Source organism: Marmota marmota, unplaced genomic scaffold, assembly GCF_001458135.2.
Source record: "Marmota marmota marmota unplaced genomic scaffold, marMar, whole genome shotgun sequence".
Taxonomy (NCBI): Eukaryota; Metazoa; Chordata; class Mammalia; order Rodentia; family Sciuridae; genus Marmota; species Marmota marmota.
Window position 1 is genome coordinate 19591784 of NW_026000164.1, and position 24958 is coordinate 19616741.

Below are 24958 nucleotides of genomic sequence, written 5' to 3' on the forward strand. Positions count from 1 at the left end.
GTACTGTACTATATTACATTGTTTTTCTAGCGTTAAACCAACTTTGTATTCCTCTGATTAATACACTTACCTATGGTGTATAATTTTTATGTATGTTACTGGATTCCATTTGCTGATATTTTGTTAAAAATGTTTTTGTCTGTTGAAAGGAATATTGTTCTGTAATTGTTTTTCTTGTGAATTTTTGTCATACTGACATCATATAGTTAGTTGAGTTGTATGTATTCCCTTCTCATTTCTGTTTTGAAGGAGTCTGTGAAGGGTTGGTATTATTATTTAAATATTTGATAGAACTAACCAGTGAAGCCATCTATATCTGTATTTTTCTTTGAGAGGTGGGTTTTGTGTGTGTGTTGTACTGGAGATTGAATCCAGGGGCATTCTACCACTGAGCTATACTTCCAGCCCACCCTTTTTTCTTTCTTTAAAAAACAAACAAACAAACAAAACAAAAACGTGTAAGTTGCCTGAGCTGGTCTTAAACTTGTAATTCTCATGCTTTAGCCTCCCAAATAACTGGAGTTAGAGGGGTATGCCATGCCAACTTGCCTGACTAAGGGGTGATTGGGGGAGGGGTATGGTACTAGGGTTTAAATCCAGGGGTGCTTAACAATATCCCCAGCCCTTGTTTTGTTTTGTTTTTCTTTTAATTTAGAGACAGGGTCTCACTAAGTTGCTTAGGGCCTTGCTAAGTTGCTGAGACTGGCTTTGAACTTGTGATCCTCCTGCCTCAGCCTCCCAAGCTGTTGGGAAGGCAGATGTGCACCACCATACCAGCTAAGGGATGATTTTTTAATAATTGACTCCATAGAAGTTAATTTAGACTATTTCTTCTTGAGTCAGTTTTAGTGGTTTGGTATTTCTAGGGATTTGTCTCTTTCATCTAAGTTACTTAATTTTTTGACATATAGTTGTTTATAATATTTTTTCATGATTCTTTTAATTTCTTTTGGATCAGTAGTGATAGTCCTCTTTCATTCCTATTTGTGTCTTTTATTCTTTTTTTCTTGGTTAGTCTAGATGAAGCTGTGTTAATCTGAAAAGATAAACAAAATAGAATTTTTAAAAAAATTGAGACAGAAAGAGATATTTCACAATGATAAAGAGGTCAGTATATCAGGAGGGTATAACACAAGGATAAACATACATACAGAACAACAGAACCTCAAAAATACATGAAATAAACCAGACAAAAAGAAGATAATAATTTAATAATAATAGTTGGAGTTGTCTATAACCATCCAGTAATTGACAGAACAACTAGACAGAAAATTTATTAAAGATTCAGATGAACTGAACAACACAACCAAATCAACCTGATCACATAAAACAGTCAGTCTGCTGGGCACAGTGGTGTATGCCTTGCCTGTAATCCCAGTGGCTCAGGAGGCTGAGGCAAAAGGAAAACTTTGCGTTTCTTTGATTTCTGTATGATTTCTGTGCTTATGTGTTGAGTCTTGTTGTATGACTTGGCATCTAATCTATCCTTGGAAAAGGGTCCATATGCACTTGAAAAGGTGGTGTGCTTTTATAGTCATTGCATTGACTGTGGATTTTTTTTTTTTGTTGTTGTTGTTGTTGTTTTGTTTTGTTTGTACTTGAGATTGAACCCAGAGATGCATCACATCCCAGCTCTTCTCAAAAATATTTTTATTTAGAGACAGGGTCTCTCTGAGTTGCTTAGGGCCTTGGTAAGTCACTGAGGCTGGCTTTGAACTCTTGATTCTCCTGCCTCAGCCTCCAGAGTCACTGGAATTACAGGCAAGTTGTACTGCCACCACGCCCAGCAGATTGATTGTTTTATATGATCAAATTGAGTTAGTTGTGTTGTTCAGGTCATATGTATCCTTGATAAATTTTCTGTCTGGTTTTTCTGTCAATTACTTGAGGGGGATATAAACAACTCCAGCTATTATTATTAAATAATTATCTTCCTTTTTGTTTTTAAATATATTTTTACTTATAGTTGGACATAATACCTTTATTTTATTTGTTTATTTTTATGTGGTGCTGAGGATTGAACCTAGTGCCTCGCGCGTGCTAGGCAAGAGCTCTACTGCTAAGCCACAACCCCAGTCCTGATTATCTTCTTTTTGTCAAGTTTATTTCATGTATTTTTGAGGTTGTTGTTGTTGTATGTTTATCCTTATGTTACACCTTTCTCATATATTGACCTCTTTATCATTGTGAAATGTCTCTTTTTGTCTCAATATTTTTTAAAATTCTATTTCATCTGGTATTAATATAGCTATTTCTGATCTCTTATGATTGCCTGTCATATCTTTTTCCATTTCTTACTTTCATTCTACTTGGGACTTTAAATCTAAAGTATATATATCTTACACAGGAGGAATGCTTTTTTAAATTGTCTGACAATCTCTATCTTTTGGATGTTTTAGACCATTCATAGTAATATAATTATTGGTATCATTGGATTTACCCTTGTCATTTTGGTGTTTGTTCTCTGTAAATTTCTTGTTCTTTTTATTGTTGTTCCTCGCATCCTCTTTAATTACTTTTTAAGTGTATAATTTCATTTCAATTCCTGTCAGTATTGTAACTTTTTAGCTTTAATTATTGTTTTTTAATAACTTATTATTAATTATTTTTTATGTGGTGCTGAGGATTGAACCCAGTGCCTCATGCATGCTAGGCGAGCACTCTACCACTGAGCCACAACCCCAGCCCAGTTTTAATTATTGTTGTAGGGATAATAATAGGTATTTTAATTTATCACAGTTTACTTCAGATGGATGCTAATATAATCCTAGTTAAATATGGAATCTTTGTTCCAATGTAGTTCCATTCCCTTCTCCCTCTTTCTTGTTTGCTGTTGTCACTTATGATGCTTGTATATGTTATAAATCCACAATAGTGTGTTATAATTATTGGTTTGTACAATTTTAGGTCCTTTAAAGTAGTTGAGAAATGAGAAAACTTCTGAATTTTGTGTCCTACATTCCTATTGCTCTTCATGTCACTAAAATCAGTCTTTTAGTCTAAAGCATTCTTCTTTTAGTATTTTTTGTAAAGCAGTGAATTATCTTAGTCTTTGAATCAGTGTTGGGAAGTTTTTGTTGATTCTTTGAATATTCTTTTGCTTCTTTGTCTCTCTCTTCCTAAGATTCCTATTATGCAGAGTTGGTACCCTTGTTTATATTACACAGGTCTTCAAATCTCTGTCATTTTCCTTCGTCTTTTTTTCTTTATTTCCCTCATTGGTTAACTCAGATGACCTATTATCAAGCTTGCTGGTTCTTTCATCTGCCAGCACAAGTATGCTATTGAACCTCCCTAGTTAATGTTTTTGTTCCAGTCATTGTACTTTCTAAATCTATAATTTTAATTTCTTTCTTTAAAGAAATCATTTGGGGCTGGGTTGTGGCTTAGTGATAGAGTGCTCGCCTAGCATGTATGAGGAGGTTTGATCCTCAGCACTACATAAAAATAAATAAAATAAAGATATTGTGTCCTTCTACAACTAAAAAAAAAGAAAAAAAAGAAATCACTTGTATCTTTTTGATGATAGTCTCTCTGTGGAGCGGTATCATTATTATATTTCCCATTAACTCTTAGACTGGTTTCCTTTAGTTTCTTGAATGTATTTGAACTAACTGACTTAAAGTTTTACCTAGTAAGTCCAACATTTGGGCTTCCTTAGGAATAATTTCTGTGGATGGCTTTTTTTCCCCAACATATGCACCATACTTTACTGTTTCTTTGTATGGCTCAGAATTATTTTTTTTCTCAAAAAACAAACTCTGATTTTCATCCTTCGTAGTATTAATGTGGCATATAACATGAATTGATTTTCTGTTGTTAAACCACTTTGCTAAGCTTCTGGTTTCCATAGCTTTTGTGGTTCTGAGGCTACTGGTTTCCAGGGCTGCAATGAAACTGGGAAGATGAGAATAGAAATTGGAAGTAGGGTAAGTTAAAACACCAGAAAGCTTATCATTCTAATCAAGACTCAGCTGCTTTTTTCTTTCTTTTAATTAATGCTTAAAGGATTATTGCAAGTATTTGGCTGCTAGAGTTTTGAAAATGCTGGTTTAGATAAATTTTTTGGTCATTGTTCTTTGGAGAAGTGAATTTTCAGACGTCCTTCATCATTCCAAAAGTGTATCTCAGTCTGTCTGTGCTTTTAGCCACTATGCTTATTGTTTCTCTATTTGATATCTAGATAATGACACCTCTGTCTCTCTCTCTCTCTTCTAAATATGTGTGTGTGTGTGTGTGTGTGTGTATATATATATATATATATATATATATAATATATATATATATTTTTTTTATTGGCAGCCATGAAAGTCCACTTTTTGATTTCATTGAGAGTTGCTTGAGAAATAAACATGAAATGGTTATTTATGAAGCTGCTTCTGCTATCATCCATCTTCCTAACTGTACTGCAAGAGAGTTGGCACCTGCTGTCTCAGGTTAGTTGTGTATTTGATAACTGTTTTTACGGTCTTAAGATTTTAAGTTTGATATCTACAGAATAGGTGTTAAGAATGATTTTTTAAAAAATATTTTTTAGTTGTAAATGGACACAGTACCTTTATTTTATTTATTTATTTTTTTGTGGTGCTGAGGATCGAACCCAGTGCCTCACAAGTGCTAGGCGAGCAGTCTACCACTGAGCCACAACCCATCCCAAGAATGATTTTTGAACCTTAACTATATATAGATATAGCCTTTTCATTTTGATAACTTATGTGTAATTTATTTGAGTTGTTCTTTATTACTTTTAAGTTTGTTTCCTCATATAAAACTTTTTTACTTAGAAGACAAATAACTTTAATGTCTTCAAGTTTTCTTTAATGTTTAGAAAGTCCATTTGCTCCCATAATATGTACGTGCGTGTATTGCTGTGGATTGAACCCAGGTCTTTGAGCATGCTAAATAAGTGCTTTGTCCCTGAGCTACAGCCCAGTCTGTAATTATCCATTTTTCTGTCATTTAAATTCAGATATTAATGAGTACAATAATTCTTAGAAGCAAACTTTATTTTATAGTAAAGTTTAATAGCTTTTCCTATTTCTGATATAATACATTTTTTCAAATATATATTTTTAGTTGGAAATGGACACAATACCTTTATTTTTATGTGGTGCTGACAATTGAACTCAGTGCCACACGTGCGCCAGGCAATCGCTCTACCACAGCCCCAGCTCCATTTTTTTATGTGAATTTTTCATGCTGTAATCTAATTTTCTTATTCATTTTTTGAATGATTCATTACGTATTTTCATCTAAATGTATACAATGAAATGAACAATGTAGGGATTTTGTTTGTTTGTTTTAGTTCTTCAACTTTTCTGCAGCTCACCTAAGCCAGCCTTGAGATACGCAGCTGTAAGGACCCTTAACAAGGTAGGTTTCCTTTTGCTAGCTATGGACTTACATCACTGATTGAGAAACATTAAATGTGATCATTTGGCTTTCTTTTCAAGGTTAGTATATATAATTTATGGTCTTCATTTCTACAACACCTCATTTGGATTTGTAGCCCTAGGTATGGCCATTTACACTATCATTCAGCAGAATATTATAATTCATTTCTCACTTTTATGCACTTCATGTTCAAGAACTACACTGTTGAGTATGGTAACTATTTACCACAGTGACTATTTAAATTTAAATTACTGCAACATAAGGCACACTAATATTTCTGCACAAGACTTATGATGATCCCTGTTAAGTAGGACAAATGAAGATTTAGTTTTTCATTAATTTGGGTAATGTTTTGCTGTTAAATGAATTTTAATGATAGTGCTTTGCAGAGCATTTTCACATTTTCAGAGTTGTGAGTCAGGGATTCTGTACCAATCTGAGATAAACAGAGAGGTGGAACAACATCAACAAAAGCAAGGAAATGGGAGAATGACAGACATGTTTTAGTGACCATGGGAAATGCAGTTTGGCTAGAATTTGCTTGTTTAATTACAGAATTGTTTTCTAAGTGATAATATATTAATATCTGTTGAGCATTGTTTACCATGGTGGATATTGTTCTCAGATCTAACATCTAGAAGAGTAGATAGACATAGACACATGTACTGTAAAGAAATGCAGGCCAACTATAATAAAAGACTGTGATATTGTTTTGTTATAGGGCAATAAGAGAGTATTGTGCTATACTGTAGCAATTAATCATTTAACAAATCATATACTATACCTTATTAATTAAAAATAATCCTTAAGCAATTACTTTTTTTTTAATGATGATTAGTGAACCCAGGGCTTTGCATACACTAAGCAAACACTCTACCACTGAGCTACCAGAACAATTACTTTTATCCTTTATTGTCCCCTTTAACTACTGCTTATTTTCATTAAAATTTTAAGTTTTAGCCTTTATCAATGTCAGTATGCTTACTAATTTTTTTCCTGCCCTTCCACAAGGTGGCAATGAAGCACCCCTCTGCTGTTACTGCCTGCAATCTGGATTTAGAAAACTTGATCACAGACTCAAACAGAAGCATTGCTACCCTAGCCATTACTACACTGCTCAAAACAGGAAGTGAGAGCAGTGTGGACAGGCTCATGAAGCAGATATCTTCTTTTGTATCTGAAATTTCAGATGAGTTCAAGGTAAAAGTTCAAACATGAACATGTTTTCTCCCAATCTGTGACTTATCTGTTTCTTAACAAAGTCTTTTGAGGAGTAGAAGTTTTAATTTTTTAAAAGTCCAATTTATCAATTTGTTTCTTTCACAGTCATTAAGCATACAATCTAAATAACCTTTATCAATCTCCAAGTCATAAAGATAATCTCTGCTGTTTTATTCTAAATGTTTTATGGTTTTAGCTTTTATATTTTGGTCTATGACCCAACTTGAATTAATTTTTGTATGATAATTTCAGTGTTTCTCTCTATTGATGTACAGTTATTCCAATATAATTTATCTGAAATACTTCTTCATTGGAGTGCTTTGGCATCTTTATTTGAAAAGCAAATAACCAATTAATTGTTTACTGGTAGTATATAAAAGCTTTTTTTATTAGTTTTCCATATTAATTCCATATCCTTTGACCTTGTTAAGTTCCCTTATTGGTTATAATTATTATTATATACATTCCTTGGGAACATGTACACAATCATCTCATCTCTGAATAGAGACGGTTTCACTTTATTTCCAATCAAAATATCTTTCTTTTCTTTTTTCTTGCCTTATTAAAATAGCTAGTATTTCCAGTACAGTGTTGAATAGAACTAATGAGAGTATATTAGAGATAATTTTAAAAAAACAATAAAATTTCAGTTAAGAGAAGGAAAGTAGAAAGATTTTATTGTTTTATTCTTACTTCAGCCATTTCATATAATTGACCCTAATACTCTCTGCACTAAGTATACTTCTAAAATTTTAAACAAATAAGCTTAGCCTATATATTCTAGTGGGCATTTTAAATCTTTGGAGAACCTTAGGAGGTGATGACAGTCATTTTTGCAGCATTTTATTAAATAAATTGGGATTATGAAGGAAGTAAGTTTGGTAAGGGTAATGTTTTAGAATAGGAATTGACAAACTTTTCTTTAAAGGATCATAAAATAAATATTTTAAGCTTTCCCTCCATTATCTGTTGCATAGCCTTCCTTTTTTTTTTTTTTTTTTCTTTTTCTTTCTTTACAACTCTTTAAAAATTTAAAAATCATCTTAGCTGTAAAAAATGGGATGCAGACAAAATAGGAGCCATAGTTTACTGGCTTCAGTTTTAGAAAATCAAAAGGCTTGTACACCAAAAAGTACACCAAAATATCGTGTGTGAGGGTTTGGAACAATGGAAATCTCTGTATATTCCGGTATGCAACCACTTTTGAAAATAATCCAAAAACTGAAGATGATATTTTCTGAAAAAAAGAAAGAACCCATAATTCCACTTTGGAACCATGACACCATTTCAATCACATACATTAATTTTGCAAATATCATGTTGAGCAAGTTACAAAAGATTATATACAATACGATAGTATTCATATAAATATAAAACACCGATACGTTTGGAAACTGAAGTAAAGTGAGGAAATGGTTAAGATAGTGAGGAGAGTATTTCTGGAAAGGAATCAGTGAAGTGTGATCAGAGGAGCTAGGGGGCATACAGGAATTTCAGATATTAGAAATCTTTTTAAAAAACTATATGGTGGGGCTAGGGTTGTGGCTCAAGTGGTAGAGTGCTCACCTAGCACGTGTGAGGCACTGGGTTCGATCCTCAGCACCACATGAAAATAAAATAAGGATATTTTAAATACTAAAAAAAAAAAAAAAAGCTGTATGGTGCCAGGTGTGGTGCTGTACATCTGTAATCCCCGTGACTTGGGAGGCCGAGACAGGAGGATCACAAGTTCAAAGCCAGCCTCAGCAAGTTCTCAAGGTCCTAAGCAACTTGGTAAGACCCTGTCTCAAAACAAAAAATTTTTAAAAAGGGCTGGGGATTGGTTCAATTGTTAAGCATCCTTGAGTCCAATCTCCAGTACCAAAAAAAAAAAACCCGTATGGTAAGTACATAGGTATTTGTTTTTATAAAGGTTTGTTAATATATATTTATAATATGTAGTATGAAATATGTCATAAGAAAAAGTTTCAAAAACCCATTTCAAATTTCTGAGGCAAACTCCTCTACAATTGGCACTATCCCTTCCTGTGACACTAATTTGTCTAGTTTGTTAACCCTATAAAATAAATTTTATCAAGTTCTGAAAAATTAAGTGTTCTTATTTTCTTTGATTGTGTGGAACTTTATAATATAAAGGAATTACTAAAAATGCCAAGACCAAAATCTGCATTTTCTAATTTCAAATGCATTCTCTACCCCCAGCCATTCTGATTCTTTTGCTGATTCTTACCTAATATTTTAGTGTTTATGTCCTTTTTATAGAGGGTCTGTTTAAGACTTTGGCCTTTGGATTTTTTGTTTGTTTGCTTTTAATTGTCTGCCTTTTCTGACATCTTTGATATCAGGTAATGATTGTGTTAAGATAAAAATATTATTAAAACAATATGAAGGGCTGGGGATGTGGCTCAAGCGGTAGCATGCTCGCCTGGCATGCGTGCGGCCCGGTTTCGATCCTCAGCACCACATACAAACAAAGATGTTGTGTCTGCCGAGAACTAAAAAATAAATATTAAAAAAAAAACAACAATAAAAGTTTATCAGTTGGACATTCTGACAGGAAAAAAGTAAATCCTAAACCCTACCTCATACCATACACAGAAATTAGTTCCAGGGTACATAACATATCTAAATATACAAAGCATAAACAGTAAATGTTTTAGAAGAAAACTTAGAACATCTTCATGATTCTAGAGTGAAAAAAATATTTAAAAGTAAGACACAAAGGAAATTTTATAACCTAGACCTGGTTAAAGAATTTCCATTTTCCCCCATCAGGGCATACCGAGACTGTGGCTTTTGAAACACCTCTTTAAAAACTCTTTGTTTCTCCTGCTGGGAAGAATCACACTAGCAAAGCAAAAACAAACAATACTTTTTCTTTTTCCAAAGAAAGGAAAAAAAAATTTTCCATTTACCAAAACACACCATAAAGAATGTGAAAAAACAATCCAGAGACTAAGAAATATTTGCAATAACATATATAGTTGAACTTTAAAAGGCTCAATTTGAGAATATATAAGGAACTCTTAGAAATCATAAAGAAAAAGATAATAAAAACATTTTAAACAGTACAGCCAAGCATGGTGGCACACACATTTGTAATCCCAGCTACTTGGGAATGTGAGGTGGGAGGATTGCAAATTTAAGCCCAATCTGGGCAATTTAGTTAGACCCTATTTCAAAATCAAAAATAAAAAGGCTGTAGATGTAGCTTATTGGTAAAGTGGCCCTTGATTCAATCTCTGGTACTAGAAAAAACAAAGTGCAAAGTCTTTAACAGTCCTATATTAAATGATAGAGAGATGGCCATAAAATGAAAAAAAATTATCATCAAGAAAATGTAGCTAAGACTATAATACAGTTATAAGAGAGATGAAAATGAAAAGTCAGAAAATAACAAATGTTGATGAAGGTGAGAAAAACCAAAACTTTCATACACTGAGTGGGAATGTAAGTCACTACAGTTTGGAAAACTGGTAGTATTTACAAAAGCTGAATGAATGCATATCCCACATGACCCAGCAATTTTACTCCTAAGTATAATCTCAAGATAATTGAATACTGAAGATCCATTTTAAATGTTTGGACAAGGATTTAGGAGTTTTAGAGGCAGTCTGTTTTATTTATTTTATTTTTTAAAAAATATTTATTTTTTAGTTGTAGTTGCCTACAATACCTTTATTTATATGTATTGCTGAGGATCGAACCCAGGGCCTCACACATGCTAGGTGAGCGCTCTACCACTGAGCCACAACTCTAGCCCCAGGTCTGTTTTAAAATACAGAAGTTTTGTAGTCTGTATTAATATCTATTAGCACCCTCATTACAGTTCCTTATTTTCCTGGCTATTCTTGCATGTTTACTTTCCTTATGAACTTAATAGTATTAATTTTTCTAGCTTCATAACAAATCTCATTGGCATTTTTATTGGGATCGCCTTAAATGTGTAAGTTAACATTAGGGAAAAAGAGACATCTTGATGATATTCAGATATCCTGACTAAAAACAAGAGATGTCTTTTAATTTGTTCACATTCTACTTTTGTGCCTTTCAAGAATTTTCATGGGGCCAGAATTGTGGCTCAGTGGTAGAGCGCTTGCCTAGCATGCATGAGACACTGGGTTCGATCCCTGGCACCACATAAAATAAACAAATAAAATTAAGGTATTGTGTCTATCTACAACTAAAAAAAAATTTTAAAAAAGAATTTTCATATTGGATTTGAATATTTTCTAAGTGTTTGTTCCTGAATATTTTATTCTTTTCACTGCTGTTATAACTTTTTAATTATTTTTCATTAATGTGTGATAACTCTACAGTTATGGGGTACATTATCAAATTTCAACACATGCATATAGTATATACTGAAAAAATCAGGGTAGTTGGCATTTTCCATCTCCTTATTATTCTTCAATTTTTTATTTTTTATTTATTTATTTTAATAGAGAAAGAAGCCAGATGAAGAGTGGTTGGAAGTTAGAAGAGGGTTGCAGGTGGGAAATGGTTTTTTTTTAGAGCGAGAGAGAGAGAGAGATTTTTAAATATTTATTTATTTTTTTTAGTTTTTGGCAGACATGACGTCTTTGTATGTGGTGCTGAGGATTAAACATGGGCCGCACGCATGCCAGGCGAGCGCGCTACTGCTTGAGCCACATATGTCCCCAGCCCATCATTCTTTATTTTTGGAGACTTTGAATTCCTCTCTTCTAGTTCTTTGTAAAATATATAATAGGTTATTGTAAACTATACTCACCCACTCTGCTTGTGAATATTAGAACTTATTCCTTCTATATAACTTTTGGTACCCATTATTTAGCCTCCCTCTATCACCTTTCCCCTTTTAATCCATTATATCTTCTAACTCTTCTAACTGGTTGTTATTCTTGTAGATAAATATTAATGTTTTCTATGGTAATATTCTGCTCTCTTGCTGAATATTTTATTTACTTAGTTTTATCATTGATTCTGTAAGATATTCAAGTATTCTATCATGTCATCTGAAAATAGAATTTTGTCTTTTTCCAGTTTCTATTTCTCTAGTTGTTTTCTCTTATTAATTGCATTGATTATTATCTCCAGAGTAATGGCAAATAATAATGTAGGTAATGGCATCCTACATTGTTTCTGACCTTACTGGGAATTCCCCTGGGCATACCATATTAAGAAATATGCTAGAATTAGGATTAGATACATATAATTATGTTATGGAATTATCTATCCATTCCTATTTTTTTGAGATCTTTTATTAGTGTCAGATTTTATTGAAGGCTTTAAAGCATTTTGGGTGTAAGCATACAACTTTTCTGCTTAGACTCATTAATAAGATAATTTATACCAGTCTTCTAATGTTGAACCATTTTTGCATTCTTGGTATAAATCCCATTTCCTCATGGTTGTATTATTTTCTTAATGTAGTGTTGGAGTCTCTTAGTTAATATATTCCTTAGAATTTTTACATTAATATCCACAAATTATTTCAGTCTATAATTTTTTTCTTTCCATGCATGTATGCGAAATTTATTAGGATTAAGTATCTTTGCTTCATAAAAAAATAACAGACATTTTCTGTTTTCTGAAACAGTGTGTTAGATATAGATTATGTGCTAGCTTGTTGTTGGGAGACAATACTCACTTCCCCACCAGTCTCTCTGTATTTCTACACACCTTATAAGTTATGTGCCAACTGCCCTATGTTTCTGCTCTCCTGTGTTTTCTTTGTATAGCACAAGGTATCTTCCAGCCTTAGAAGATAAAATATCCTTCTAAAGAAGAAGAAGGTTTCCTTACAACTCTAGAAAAAACAGTGCTTCCTTCTGGAGCACAAAAGCAGCATATTTACTATCTAGTCTAGTAATGTTTTCCTTCAATCCAAAGTGTAGGCATACTTATTGCCAATTATAAAATCATCAAATTCCATGGGTAAGGATCCTTATGCTGTGACACAATGCACTGTGGACCCAGGTATTATCTGAGTTCCTTTGCATTTGCCTTATACAATTTGGGGCTGAAGCAGCCAGCTCCAAAATGCTGATACTCTTGCTATTGCTGTTGTTATAACATACTATTTTTCATCTCTGATATAGGAGTCTTTTGCTACCATCACCCAAGAAATTATGAAGGTTAGCTCCAAGGAGGATAAAATCTCACACCCTTCACAGTTCTTGACACTGTCTTTAAAGTTGTGATAACATTCCCTAAGAAACCTCTATGAAATAGTTCCTGGGCTTTCTTGGTTTCCTCTATGAGAAATCAGTCTATTCAAGCTTTTTATCTTTTACTGCTCACTTTAAGACTTTTATGTGTTTGGGGGAGAAATATGGGATCCCTTGAATGAACTTCATTTTTCCATTATATCTTATTTCCTTTTGGGGTCTCTCTGCTTTCTTGAAAACCCATTATTGTCATTTTAGGTAACTATAGCACCTTCTTAGGTTGCAGTAAATCACAGGGAAAATATGCCCAGTTAAAGTTGTGAAGATGCTTGTTTTGTGGTTTTTTGGTTTTTTTTTTTACAGGTGATGGTCATTCTATGGTGTCATTCTATGGTGAATATTCTGTTTGTTTTTCTGCAGGTGGTAGTTGTACAGGCAATTAGTGCTCTCTGTCAGAAGTACCCTAGGAAGCACAGCGTCATGATGACTTTCCTCTCCAACATGCTCCGAGATGATGTAAGTAGACTGCTTTTAACCCAAGAAGTTGCTGTCTTAAATTCTCATGAATGCCATTAAATATCAGTATTTTATCCAAATTTCTTTATCATCATAGTATGCCTCTCAATATTCTGGTTGCTACTTTATCATTACTAAACATGATATTTTTTCCTTTCTCACTTGGAGGAAAAAACACTTCGTTCGTTTTTCTTTTTAAATAAAGGGAGGGTTATGCATAGTGCTGCACACCTGTAATCCCCTCCCCTCAGGGTTGAGGAAGGAGGATTGCAAGTTTGAGGCCAGCTTGGGCAACTTAGTGAGCCCCTGTCTCAAAATAAAATGAAGGGCTGGGGATGTAGCTCAGTGGTAAAGTGTCCCTGAATTCAATCCCCAGAACCGCCCCTCCCCCCCCAAAAAAAAGGAGGAAATTAAAATTTGAAGATTATAAGTCTTGGAGCATAAACATTTCTCCAGTACCTTTAGAATGAATGACAGTTTTATCTTGTCTTTTGCCAGGGAGGCTTTGAATACAAGCGGGCCATTGTGGACTGCATAATCAACATTGTGGAAGAGAACCCTGAGAGTAAAGAAGCAGGTCTAGCCCACCTTTGTGAATTCATTGAGGACTGTGAACATACTGTTCTGGCTACTAAGATTTTACACTTGTTGGGCAAAGAGGGCCCTAGAACACCTGTCCCCTCCAAGTACATCCGCTTCATTTTTAATAGGGTCGTCCTAGAGAATGAGGCTGTCAGAGCTGGTGAGTTATTGGAACACTGATGATTATATAACTGCTGGACTTTTGAAATACTGAACTCAGAGGGTGGTAATGAAATTGGAAAATGAAGCTGCAAGACTTATTTGATGGTGGGATCTTGGAGCATACACTGGGCCTGTATATGTAGTTCTAGTTTCCATGCAGAGTTCTGCCTTAGATTGGCTTTCAGTAAGATAAGAATATTATCACAGGCTTCTCCATTTTTTTTCAGAATTATAGCAATAAATATGAATGCATATAGAATTTATGTGTAAATACGTCTCTATTAACTAATATCTCATTAAAAATGTAAGCCCTCCTATAATCCTTTGTCTCTCATTTAACTACCTACTACACTTTTTTCTTCCCTCAGAGATAAATTGAAGTAGCCATTACTAGCTGCTTTCATGAACTAATTTTCCATTTTTTCTTCAGCTCTATGTAATTTAGCCTTTTCCCTTAAAAATCTTTGAAAGCTGTTTTTTATTTAATTACTTAAAAACTGGTTGAAAAATCAGGTTAGACACTTTAAAGTTCTTATCTTTGTTCACCTCATTCAGTTCAATGTAACTAAACTCTTCATGAAGTCCTCCCTTGATTTCTCAATAGCCTGCATTTTTCTTACATTCCTTAGCCTTATTTATACAAATTCTCTTCCTAGATCTATTCCTTAACACAGTACTTATCCTTAGGGTTTTGTTTCTTTCAACATACACATTCTTCTTAGTGATCATTTTTAGAGTTCTGTTGATATACTGTGATATTCAAGTCAGGTCTGTTTCCTGAACTTTTGTGTCCAGCCTTCCTAAGGTACTTCAAATTCAATGTGAAATTCAAAGTAACCCAAATTGAAATCTCCACCTTTATTGTACATTCAGCTGTGAAAACAGAAACTTATTCTTCTATTTTATAGCCTCCATCTGTTCTTTAGCAAAAACCTACCAGTTTCATTTCCTTACCTTTTCTTCATTCTCTTATCTGTTGTCATGGGTACTCATTTAGGCTCTCACCACATTTCAGATGCCTAACTGATTTGATTGCTGCAAGTCTCACACATATCCAGTCCCTTTTCCACACTTTGCTAAAAGAATGATCTTTAAAATATACAAATTTATTCTTTCTATAATGTTTTTGCAATAACAACTTTGAGGCTAAACCATATTCAGTTTTTGTTTGTTTTTTGCTACTGGGGATTGAATCTGAGGGGCACTTGACCAACTGGGCCACATCCCCAGCCCTATTTTGTATTTTACTTAGAGACAGGGTCTTGCTGAGTTGATTAGTGCCTTGCTGAGGCTGGCTTTGAACTCGTGATCCTCCTGCCTCAGCCTCCCAAACCTCTGGGATTATAGGCGTACACCACTGGTGCCTGGCCCATATCCACTTTTTATCTTTGGTTTCTCACTTGTCTCCTTTGCACTCCAATGTGAGTCCTGTGCTCAGTCTTGTTCACCTGGGTTCAATAATATACTATGCTTTCTGCTCTGGGCAGAGAGTATTTGGATGTGTTATTCACTCTGCCTCAAATGCTCTTTTCCCTCTAGCTAAAACAGTACTTATTCTTCAAAATTTAGCTCAAGTAATAAGGGTCAACTCCTTGTCTTTCTTTTCCACCACCAATTCTGATTTAAATCTCCTTCTCTGTACTCACCCAACATTCTGGATATAGTTCTACCAGGGCCTTACTATGATGTGTTATAAGTATCTCTTTACTTAACCTGTCTTTCCTACTGCAGTATAACTCCTTAAAGTCAGAGACCATGCCTTTTATCTTTCTACCTCCAGCACCTACTACAGTTCTTGACAGAAGTTAGGTAAGCTATGAATTATAATTGAATGAAAGGAATTGTAAAAGTTTTTACTAGTGGATTTTAATTATATGGAATAATGGGTTTAATTGTAGCATATTTGTACATGCATATAACATTTTATCATATCCAACTCCTGTTACCATTCCTTCCCTCCTCTCCTCCCTCCCCCATCCCCTTCCTTTTTACTAATAGTCAGTGAAAGGAATTTTAATAATAGAGTTTCTTTTTATACTTAGGCCTTATTTTGGGTTAGAACTTAATCACACCAGTGAGATGTAGGAGGTTGTAGTGAAGCAAAGATAATTTTTAGAAAATGTACATGATTCTTTATCCTCAATTCTTTGGGAATTTTCTCTTTAGAGTTCTCAAGGGCCTTCAGAGTTCTGTTTATACTTTAATGTATTAAAGAAATAAGATCAAGAAACACTCAGTAAAACAAGAGACTTCATTGAACACGGATTGTTTATCTAATTTTTTTGAATGATTGATTAACTCTGAGAAGGCAGTATTTATGTTGCTTTATTTTATGCTTCATAATAGCTGCTGTGAGTGCTTTGGCAAAATTTGGGGCACAGAATGAGAGTCTTCTTCCAAGCATCCTTGTACTCTTACAAAGGTAAGTAGTAAAAGAATGACTTTTTTAAAAAAATGGCTAAGTAGTGATTTATTTGAACCATATTATATGCATTATAGGGCCTAAGAATAGAGCTCATATAGTGAATCAGGGACAAATGGCATTTTTTTTTCCTTTCTGATAATTACATAAGTGCTAGATACAAATAAAATTTGAGTTTGGATTTTGAGAAAGTAAACATAAATGTAGTTCAGTTTATATAGTAGGCACTAACTTTTTTAAAAAAATATTTTCTTTAGTTGTAGTTGGACACAATACCTTTATTTTATTTATTCATTTTTATATGGTGCTGATGATTGAACCCAGTGCCTTGTCTGTGCTAGGCAAGCGCGACTGAGGCACTAACGTTAAGGAGATCTTATGTAATTCATACACAGAGTTGAAAATATTAGGTTTTTGTGGTCTCCATAATGCCATATTTGATAAGGAAAAGATTTGCTTTAGTAAATGCTCTGTGATTGCATTTTAATAATTGAAGCAGATAAGTCACAAGTCAAAGGCTGACTGATTTTAAATGAAACAAATTGCTATTCGAACAATAACAATGACTGGATTCGGAATGCTATTTATCTTTTTAGTATCCTGGGAAAGTATAATATTTCTATTTTGTAATTGTACAGAAGTGTGTAGTTGCATATGCAAGAATAGATTACCAACTGCTGTCTCATGTTATTATGTTCTTTGTAGTTCTTTTAATGCCTCCCTATGTAGTACTTCTGATTCACTATGACAGTATTTCTGTAGTAATTCAGATGAATTCCCAAGATTTGTGGAGACATTAGGAGCCAATATTGGCAATTACCAAATTATTTTATAAAGGTAGTATCAGATAACTTGAATTGTGTCCTTTTGGTATGATGGTAAACTATTGTAAATCTTTGAGGTAACATGCCTATTCTTTGTCCTCTGGTCAGGTGTATGATGGATACTGATGATGAGGTACGAGACAGAGCTACCTTCTATCTGAATGTGCTGCAGCAGAGGCAGATGGCATTAAATGCTACATACATCTTCAATGGTCAGTGAGAGTCAAGAAATAGATATATTTTAGTTCCCCAGTGGTATCTGGAAGCATATTTTGTGATCTGTGTGTTAGCTGACTCCACTAGGTAAATGCTTGGTTTTTGTCTTTGAATGCACTTCCATTTCTAGGGAAACCTGTGTGCGCGAGGATATTTTCTAATTTGGGAATGGAAATTCCTGCAAAATAATCTGTGAGAATGTATTACTTAAAGCATGTAAGGGCCCAAAGAATATTGCTTATTCCTGGTTCTTCTTGATCTCCCTCTTGAATGTGTTGGCTCTTTTTCCCCTTTCCTTATGCTCTCACTGCTGTAATACAGCTAAAATAGTTTCTTTTCTGAGAGGTACTTACAGTTTGTTGAAAAGTTTTTGCTCTGTTTTCTTGAAAGAAATCAGGCAGTTTATAAGTTGATAAGGAAGTTTATATAGTAACCTTCATTTTTACTTTTAAAGTAAAAATGAAGTTTTAAAGTCTGTGGTTTTATTTTTCTCTTCCTTTTGAAAGTTTACATAAACATTACCAGTCATTGGCTCGGTACAATGCTGAGATTTCTCTGCATTTACAGGTCTGACAGTCTCTGTTCCCGGGATGGAAAAGGCCTTACATCAGTATACATTGGAGCCTTCAGAAAAACCCTTTGATCTGAAATCAATTCCTCTTGCTATGGCTCCTGTCTTTGAACAAAAATCAGGTAATGGCAACAGCTAACTCTGTTAGGTTTTTTTGTGTATAAATAGGTTTTGCAAAACTAGTAAATGTTAGCATATTTTCTGAACTAGGAAATAAAACTAGAACTTGTTTGTCCATTGACAACTAAGATAGATGATTTTGTTTTTGTTTTAGTTGTAGGTTAACACAATATCTTTTTATTTTTTCATGTGGTGCTAAGGATCGAACCCAAGACCTCACACATGTGAGGCAGGTGTTCTGCTGCTGAGCCGCCATCTCAGCCCCTAAGATAGATGATTTTTTAAAAAATGTTTTTTAGTTGTCAATGGACCTTTATTTTATTTATTTATATGCAGTGCTGAGAATCAAACTCAGTGCCTCACACATGCTAGGCAAGCGCTATACCACTGAGCCACAACCCCCATCCCTAGATGATGTTTTTTATTAGGAGTTTTTTTTTTTTTAAACATCTATTGGTTTTTGTGTAAGGAGCAAGAATATTAAACATGTCCCAAAATGAAAGTTTTTTTCTTTTTTTAATGCAAAGTGTTAAACAGCATTTGAAATTAGTTGCCAATATGTATTTCAGAGCAGTAATAATAACAACACTGTGACCACCTATTTTTATTTTCTGAATTGTGTAATCTCATACTTAATTTTGCTACTGGTAGTTTATCTTGAAAGAATGTAGGGCAAGATCATAAAAATAATTTCTAAAGAAACTAGGTGCAGTGACACATGCCTATAATCTGAGCTACTTGGGAGGATGAGGCAGGAGGATTGCAAATTTAAGACCAACCTGGACAACTTAAAGAGACCCTGTCTCAAAATAAAATAAAGAAAAGGACTTGGGATGTAGCTAGGTGGTAGAATGCTTGCCTGTCATATGCGAGGCCCTGACTCAATCCCTGGTACTACCCCCCCAAAAAAAAAACAGATATATTATACGTGTGTGTGTGTGTGTGTATGTATGTGTGTTTTAACTTTAAAACTCAAAAAAAAAAAAAAAAGAAAAAAGAAAAAGTATTTAGTGGTTATGAACACATAAGAACAGGGAATGAAAGATCTTATGCTTAATTTTCAGGTTTTTTTAAGGAGTTCTATACAAGTATTATTTCCTGTTTGGAACATAAGAATTGTTTTATAAATTATTTTACCTTTTATAAGTAATTTTTTTGCATCCTTGTCTATTTAAGGCAAATTCTATATTTTTATGACTTACTTTATTATTATTATATAAGATTTTGTTCATTAAATGCATTGTGAGTACCCACTTCCCTCAAACCGACAGAGAACCTTATTGGTATGATTTAGCAGTAGCTCATTGTATAGCTACCAAAAGTTTCTGCCCTCATCTCTTTCTGCCTGCATTGTGAGCTAATAGTGGAAGCTCACTTGATGGCTTTTATCTTTGTAGAAATCACACTTGTGACTTCGAAGCCAGAGAAGTTAGCTCCTTCCAGGCAAGACATTTTCCAAGGTATGTTGATTTTACAGGTAGAAGTAATATTCTTTAATCCCCATGCATTGTAAATTGCTTTTATTCGGTTTGATTAATTCTCAGCTTAGAATGTCTGTGTATGGCTGAAGATCATATGTTATAGTTACTGGACTATGTACAGTCTATGGAATTTTCTAGTTTTTAGTTGCTAACTACTCTGGGAATATTGTTCTTACCTATGCCTTGTTGCTTAACAGGGAACTGAGATTCTAAGAAGTTAGGAATTTAGTTTCTTTTTTTGCTTTTAGTAATTCAGTAAACTCACTAACTTAAAGATGCATTCACCTGGGAACATACTAATTGAGTGTTCAACTGTTAGTAAGGCTATAGGATCTGAAATATATTTCCATTTTGTGGAAACTAAAATATTTTAGTAAAGCCTGTCCTTGTCCTCGTCATGTCTTAACTTTCTTCCTACTTTTCTTTTTTCTTGCTAGAACAACTGGCAGCCATTCCTGAGTTTATGAATTTAGGACCCTTGTTCAAGTCGTCTGAGCCTGTTCAACTTACAGAAGCAGAGACAGAATATTTTGTTCGATGTATCAAGCACATGTTTACCAATCATATTGTGTTCCAGGTGAGACAAGTACCCTTGATTCCTGTAGGGAATTAGTATAAACTGGTATGTTTGGAGACAAAGTTGGTTCCCCTTTAGTTTATGATTCTAGCTCATTTCATTTAATTTTATGTATTTATTTTTTGACTTGTAAATCAGGCATTTTATTTCTGTTTTTTTTAAAATATTATTTTTATGTTTTTATTTTATTTATTTATTTATTTATTTTTTGCAGTTCTAGGGATTGACCCCAGGGTCAACCCTTTTAATTAATTTATTTTTTAAATTCAGTTTGGGACAAGGACTGCTAAATTGCCCAGGCTGGCCTTGAACTTGCAACTTTTGCCTTCCAAGTAAATGTGATTATAGGCACAAGCCACCATGCTAGGTTAGAATGATGCTATTTTTATCTATCTTATCTATTTGCACATGTTTACAAATCTCTATTTTGTCCTTTTTTTAAAGATATACATGAAAGTAGGGTGTATTTTGACATATTATACGTACACGGGGTGCAACTCATTACAATTTTGATCCCATTCTTGTGGTTGAACATGATGTGAAATTACACTGGTCGTGTATTCATAAATGAGCATAGGAAAGTTATTTCCGATTCATTCTACTGTCTTCTCTATTCCCATCTCCGCTCCCTTCCCTTCCCCTTGTTCCCCTTGTCTAATCTAATGAACTTCTGTACTTCCTCTCCCTACCCTCCTTTGTTGTGGGTTAGCATCCACATAGCAGAGAGAACATTTGACTTTTGGTTTTTTTGGACTGGCTTATCTCACTTAGCATGATATTCTCCAGTTCCATCCATTTACCAGCAAATGCCATTTCATTCTTCTTTGTAGCTGAGTAATATTCCATTGTGTATATATACCACATTTTCTTTATCCATTCATCTGTTGAAGGGCACCTAGGTTGGTTCCATAGATTGGCTATTTTGAATTGTCTAGTTCCTTTTATAAAGAATTAATTTAGCAGCAATTTTAGTTTTCTTTTCAGAATTATAGAGATCCCTTCATATGATGTGTAACTTTTGATGGTTAAAATCTTTTAAAGAACATAAAACTGAAATATCTGAAGAAATTAGACAATATAAAGTCTTAACCATTTTAAAAATGAACATTTAACATCAAAGTAAGCTGGGCATGGTGGCACATCCCTGTAATCCCAGCTACTTGAGAGGACAAGGTAGGTGGATCACCAGTTTAAGGCCAATATAGTGAAATCTTGTCTCAAAATAAATTTTTTTAAAACATTTTTAAATTAAAAAGAGGGAGCTAGAGATACAGCTTAGTGTTAGAGTGTTTGCCTAGTATGCACAAGGCCCTGGGTTCTATCTCCAGTACTGGGGGATGGAGGAAAGTTAATTAAATGAGCTGGGAACTTAGATTTGACAGCCATCTGATTTCTGCCATCTTGTTTTGTAGGAATCAGAAAGAGAAAAACTCATGAATGATAGAAATAGATGGGGCTCGGGTATGGCTCAGTGATAAAGCACATATTTAGCATGTGCAAGGCCATGGGTTTGATGCCAAGCACCCCCCCCAAAAAAAAATCTTAGGAGACTTATAGTGCTATTTAGAGAGGGAAGTTGTAGTGGGTTCCAGAACTGAATCTTAGATTATGTGAGAGGACAGGAACAACTTGATTGAAACACATTTCTTTTTCTTCACATGTTTTTCATTTGCTGACTTTTTAGTTTGACTGTACCAATACTCTGAATGATCAGCTTCTGGAGAAAGTGACAGTGCAGATGGAGCCATCAGATTCCTATGAAGTACTGTGTTGTATCCCAGCCCCCAGCCTCACCTATAATCAACCAGGAATATGTTACACTCTTGTTCGTTTACCTGATGAGGACCCTACAGCAGGTACTAACCCACGTAAGGCAGAAGATACTTATGTGATTGTGCATGCATTACCTCTTGAGCTCTTAAAATGTCTGGACAAATGTTCAAGGTTCAAGAACATGATTCTTTTCTTTAATTTAATAATGATGTATGTGTGTGCATGTGTATAAGTGTAAAAATTTGACATTCCTGTGAAGAATCATGATCTACTTTTTCCTGATATTTCTTTTGGGGGCATCCTGGAAAAACTCGTTTATTTAATAGATGGTTGGCATTTTAAAAATACATCATTTTTTTTAAAGGTCTTGAAGCATAAAGATTGTGGTTGTATGTTTAGCCTAGTGAGTAGCTTAGCCAACCACTGTGTATTCATATTTGAGAAAAGCTTTGTAATTCTCTACTTTTATAAATACAGGGGTAAGGGGTGGACCTTAAAAGAGAGCTAATTGCTACTATCAATAGTATAGTATTTACAAGATTTGTGATCTATCACTTATAAAGGTCAAGTATCTATTGTATTTAATTTCTTTTTTCTTCTCATTTCTTTCTTTTTTTTTTGTACTTGATTTCTTAACCTTTATTCAGTTTTAACAGAATAAGCACACATCACATTTATGTTTTGAACAATTTTTACTACTTGTAAGTACAGGAAAAGCAGAGGTTAACAAAGTTAACAAATATTGGGGAAGTTACAGAGTTACAAGAAATCATAGAAGTACTAGTAAATAGTTATCCCTGGTCATCATTCATTAACATTTGAGACTTAACCTGCTTTCCTTTAGCCTCTCTTCTAACTCCCTTCTTTAATGTTGGTTCCTTGGAGCCCCTTTCCATTCTTATCTGTGTGGGTGCTAGACCAGGCTACTCAGACTCTGGCACGAGGTAGATTCAAGTTGGCACCATTGCTAAGTCTGAATCCCAGGTTGTTCCCTCTGGTCTTGGGTGGAACTGCACTTTTATTCCACAGCCACCCTGGATCTATAACCTCCTGGGTGGGAAGGCACTTTCCTATCTGGCCTCTGATACTTCTCCTTTGAGCTTTAGGCCATCTGGCTTTAACCTTTAATTACCTCCTTTGTCCCTTTGTGAGGTTCCTCAAGTTCTGTTTCCTTGTAGCTTCACTTTCTCTGCTGCTCTGTTTTCCTTGCCAGTTAGATATGCCTGAAATGTGTCCACTAGCCACTAATTAAACTGGCTGTACTCTTAAGTAAAGCTAGATTTATTTACCCTTATCCAAACTAGTATCTGGGCCCAGCCTTGCTTAATGTAGCCCTGTGGCTTCTGCCATCATCCTGGGAGACTCTACATTGTATCATTCTTTTTCCAGTAGCCATCTATCTGTTCTTGCTTCAAAATTCCTCTCCCATTGTACTTCTCACCAAATTTCTGTTTTTTTAAGGGATGCCATTAATTTGCCATTTAATTTCAGAGGGAAATGAAATGCTGAACTCATTGAAAAATCTAGTCTTTGTCAATTGAGAATAATAGCTCCTCCCATTCCCCAGGTTTTCATTTTGATAACTGATAACACAGGTGCCCCATACCCCAGGGAGTGGAATTAACAGAATACAATAAGTACAATTACAATACCAAAATACACAATACAATAATATTGAAGTTACAGAAGTTACATATATTATAGGAGAACAACAACATCAACAACAATAACAGAAAGCACTTCCACTGAGAGGAAGAAAGAGGAAGTTTTCTCGCCCCTCTTCATTAAGATGTTTATATTTCTTTTTGAAACGGATCTTACAAATTAGCCCAGAGGTTTCAACTTTTGGTCTTCTGGCTGTGGTCTCTTTTAATTTTCATTGATAAAAATGTGGCAATTAGAGAATTTTCTTTCTTTTATGTTAAATTCAGTGATAGAATGTGGTTATAAACTCTTACCAATGCATCTTCAGAAAAAAAAAGTGGAATCTTGTCTCAATGTGTAGACTTTAAAATTTGTGCTAGTTATCAATAATGTCTGACCCATTACAAACTCCTTTCTATTCTTTAGTTTTTTGTTTTTTTTTTATAATCCATGGCCAATCCAAAATATTTGCTATATTCAATGAAAAAAGTGAAATACCAGGGCATAGATGGTAATGAAAGTCTTTTACCCTTCCTTCTTTCTCTCCCTCCCTTCCTCTCTCTCCTTACTATTCCTTCCTTCCTTCTTTCTTTTTTCCATCACAATTACTCCAGTTTTACCAGTTACATCAAAATCTGTCACCTCTACATCTCATCTAAGAAAAATATTTTCCTTATAGTTACAAGGGAAAAAATAGAAGTACTTGGTCGAGATTTCCTTCAACTTGAAAACAATATAGGTTTTGATTTCTGAACATGTTACGTACTGACTTGGTGACTTTGGACAAATTATTTTGTCTGTGTAAGCCTATTAAGTAGGGTATTTAACATGGTGCTGGACACCTAGTAAATAATAAATGCTATTTTAATTCTGGAATTATTTATTTTCTCCCTTTATCATCTTTAAAATCTAGTCTTCCACAAGTGAAAAGACATACACCCTCCAGAAAGTTTTTCCTTCAATTATACCTTTCTTCTCTCAAATTTTAAACTTCCTTGCACCCCCTTACTTCATAAATGTACAAAAATGTACCCTATCTGAAAAAAACTACTTTAATCAAGCATCATGATATTATCATAACACCTCCTTTCAAAGCTTGGGTAATTTCTTGAAAAAGTTATCAACCTCGTAAGTTTTGACTCAGTTACTCCTACTTACTATCTTTTGTTCTCTTACTCATTTACCCACTGAGGCTTAGAAAACCTTTAAAGGCAACATTCCTTTTTTGCATCCTCATTCAGCAACTTTCCTTTCTTTCCCTTCTCTTCCCTCTCGTTCCTTTTTCTCCCCTCCCCTTTCCTCC

The 24958-nt window shown here is 34.2% G+C and overlaps 1 protein-coding gene across 1 annotated transcript in view; it reads left to right on the forward strand.

The window, feature by feature from the left end:
* Positions 1-24958, forward strand: part of Copg2 (COPI coat complex subunit gamma 2) — a 95261-nt gene that overhangs the window by 24681 nt on the left and 45622 nt on the right. The window contains exons 5-15 of the mRNA XM_015493826.2: positions 4303-4436; positions 5306-5373; positions 6406-6594; positions 13188-13283; positions 13782-14025; positions 16374-16449; positions 17382-17485; positions 18057-18182; positions 19578-19640; positions 20099-20238; positions 21923-22094. Of these exons, the coding sequence (XP_015349312.1) occupies positions 4303-4436; positions 5306-5373; positions 6406-6594; positions 13188-13283; positions 13782-14025; positions 16374-16449; positions 17382-17485; positions 18057-18182; positions 19578-19640; positions 20099-20238; positions 21923-22094 (1412 nt within the window). The remainder of the gene's footprint in view (positions 1-4302; positions 4437-5305; positions 5374-6405; positions 6595-13187; positions 13284-13781; positions 14026-16373; positions 16450-17381; positions 17486-18056; positions 18183-19577; positions 19641-20098; positions 20239-21922; positions 22095-24958) is intronic.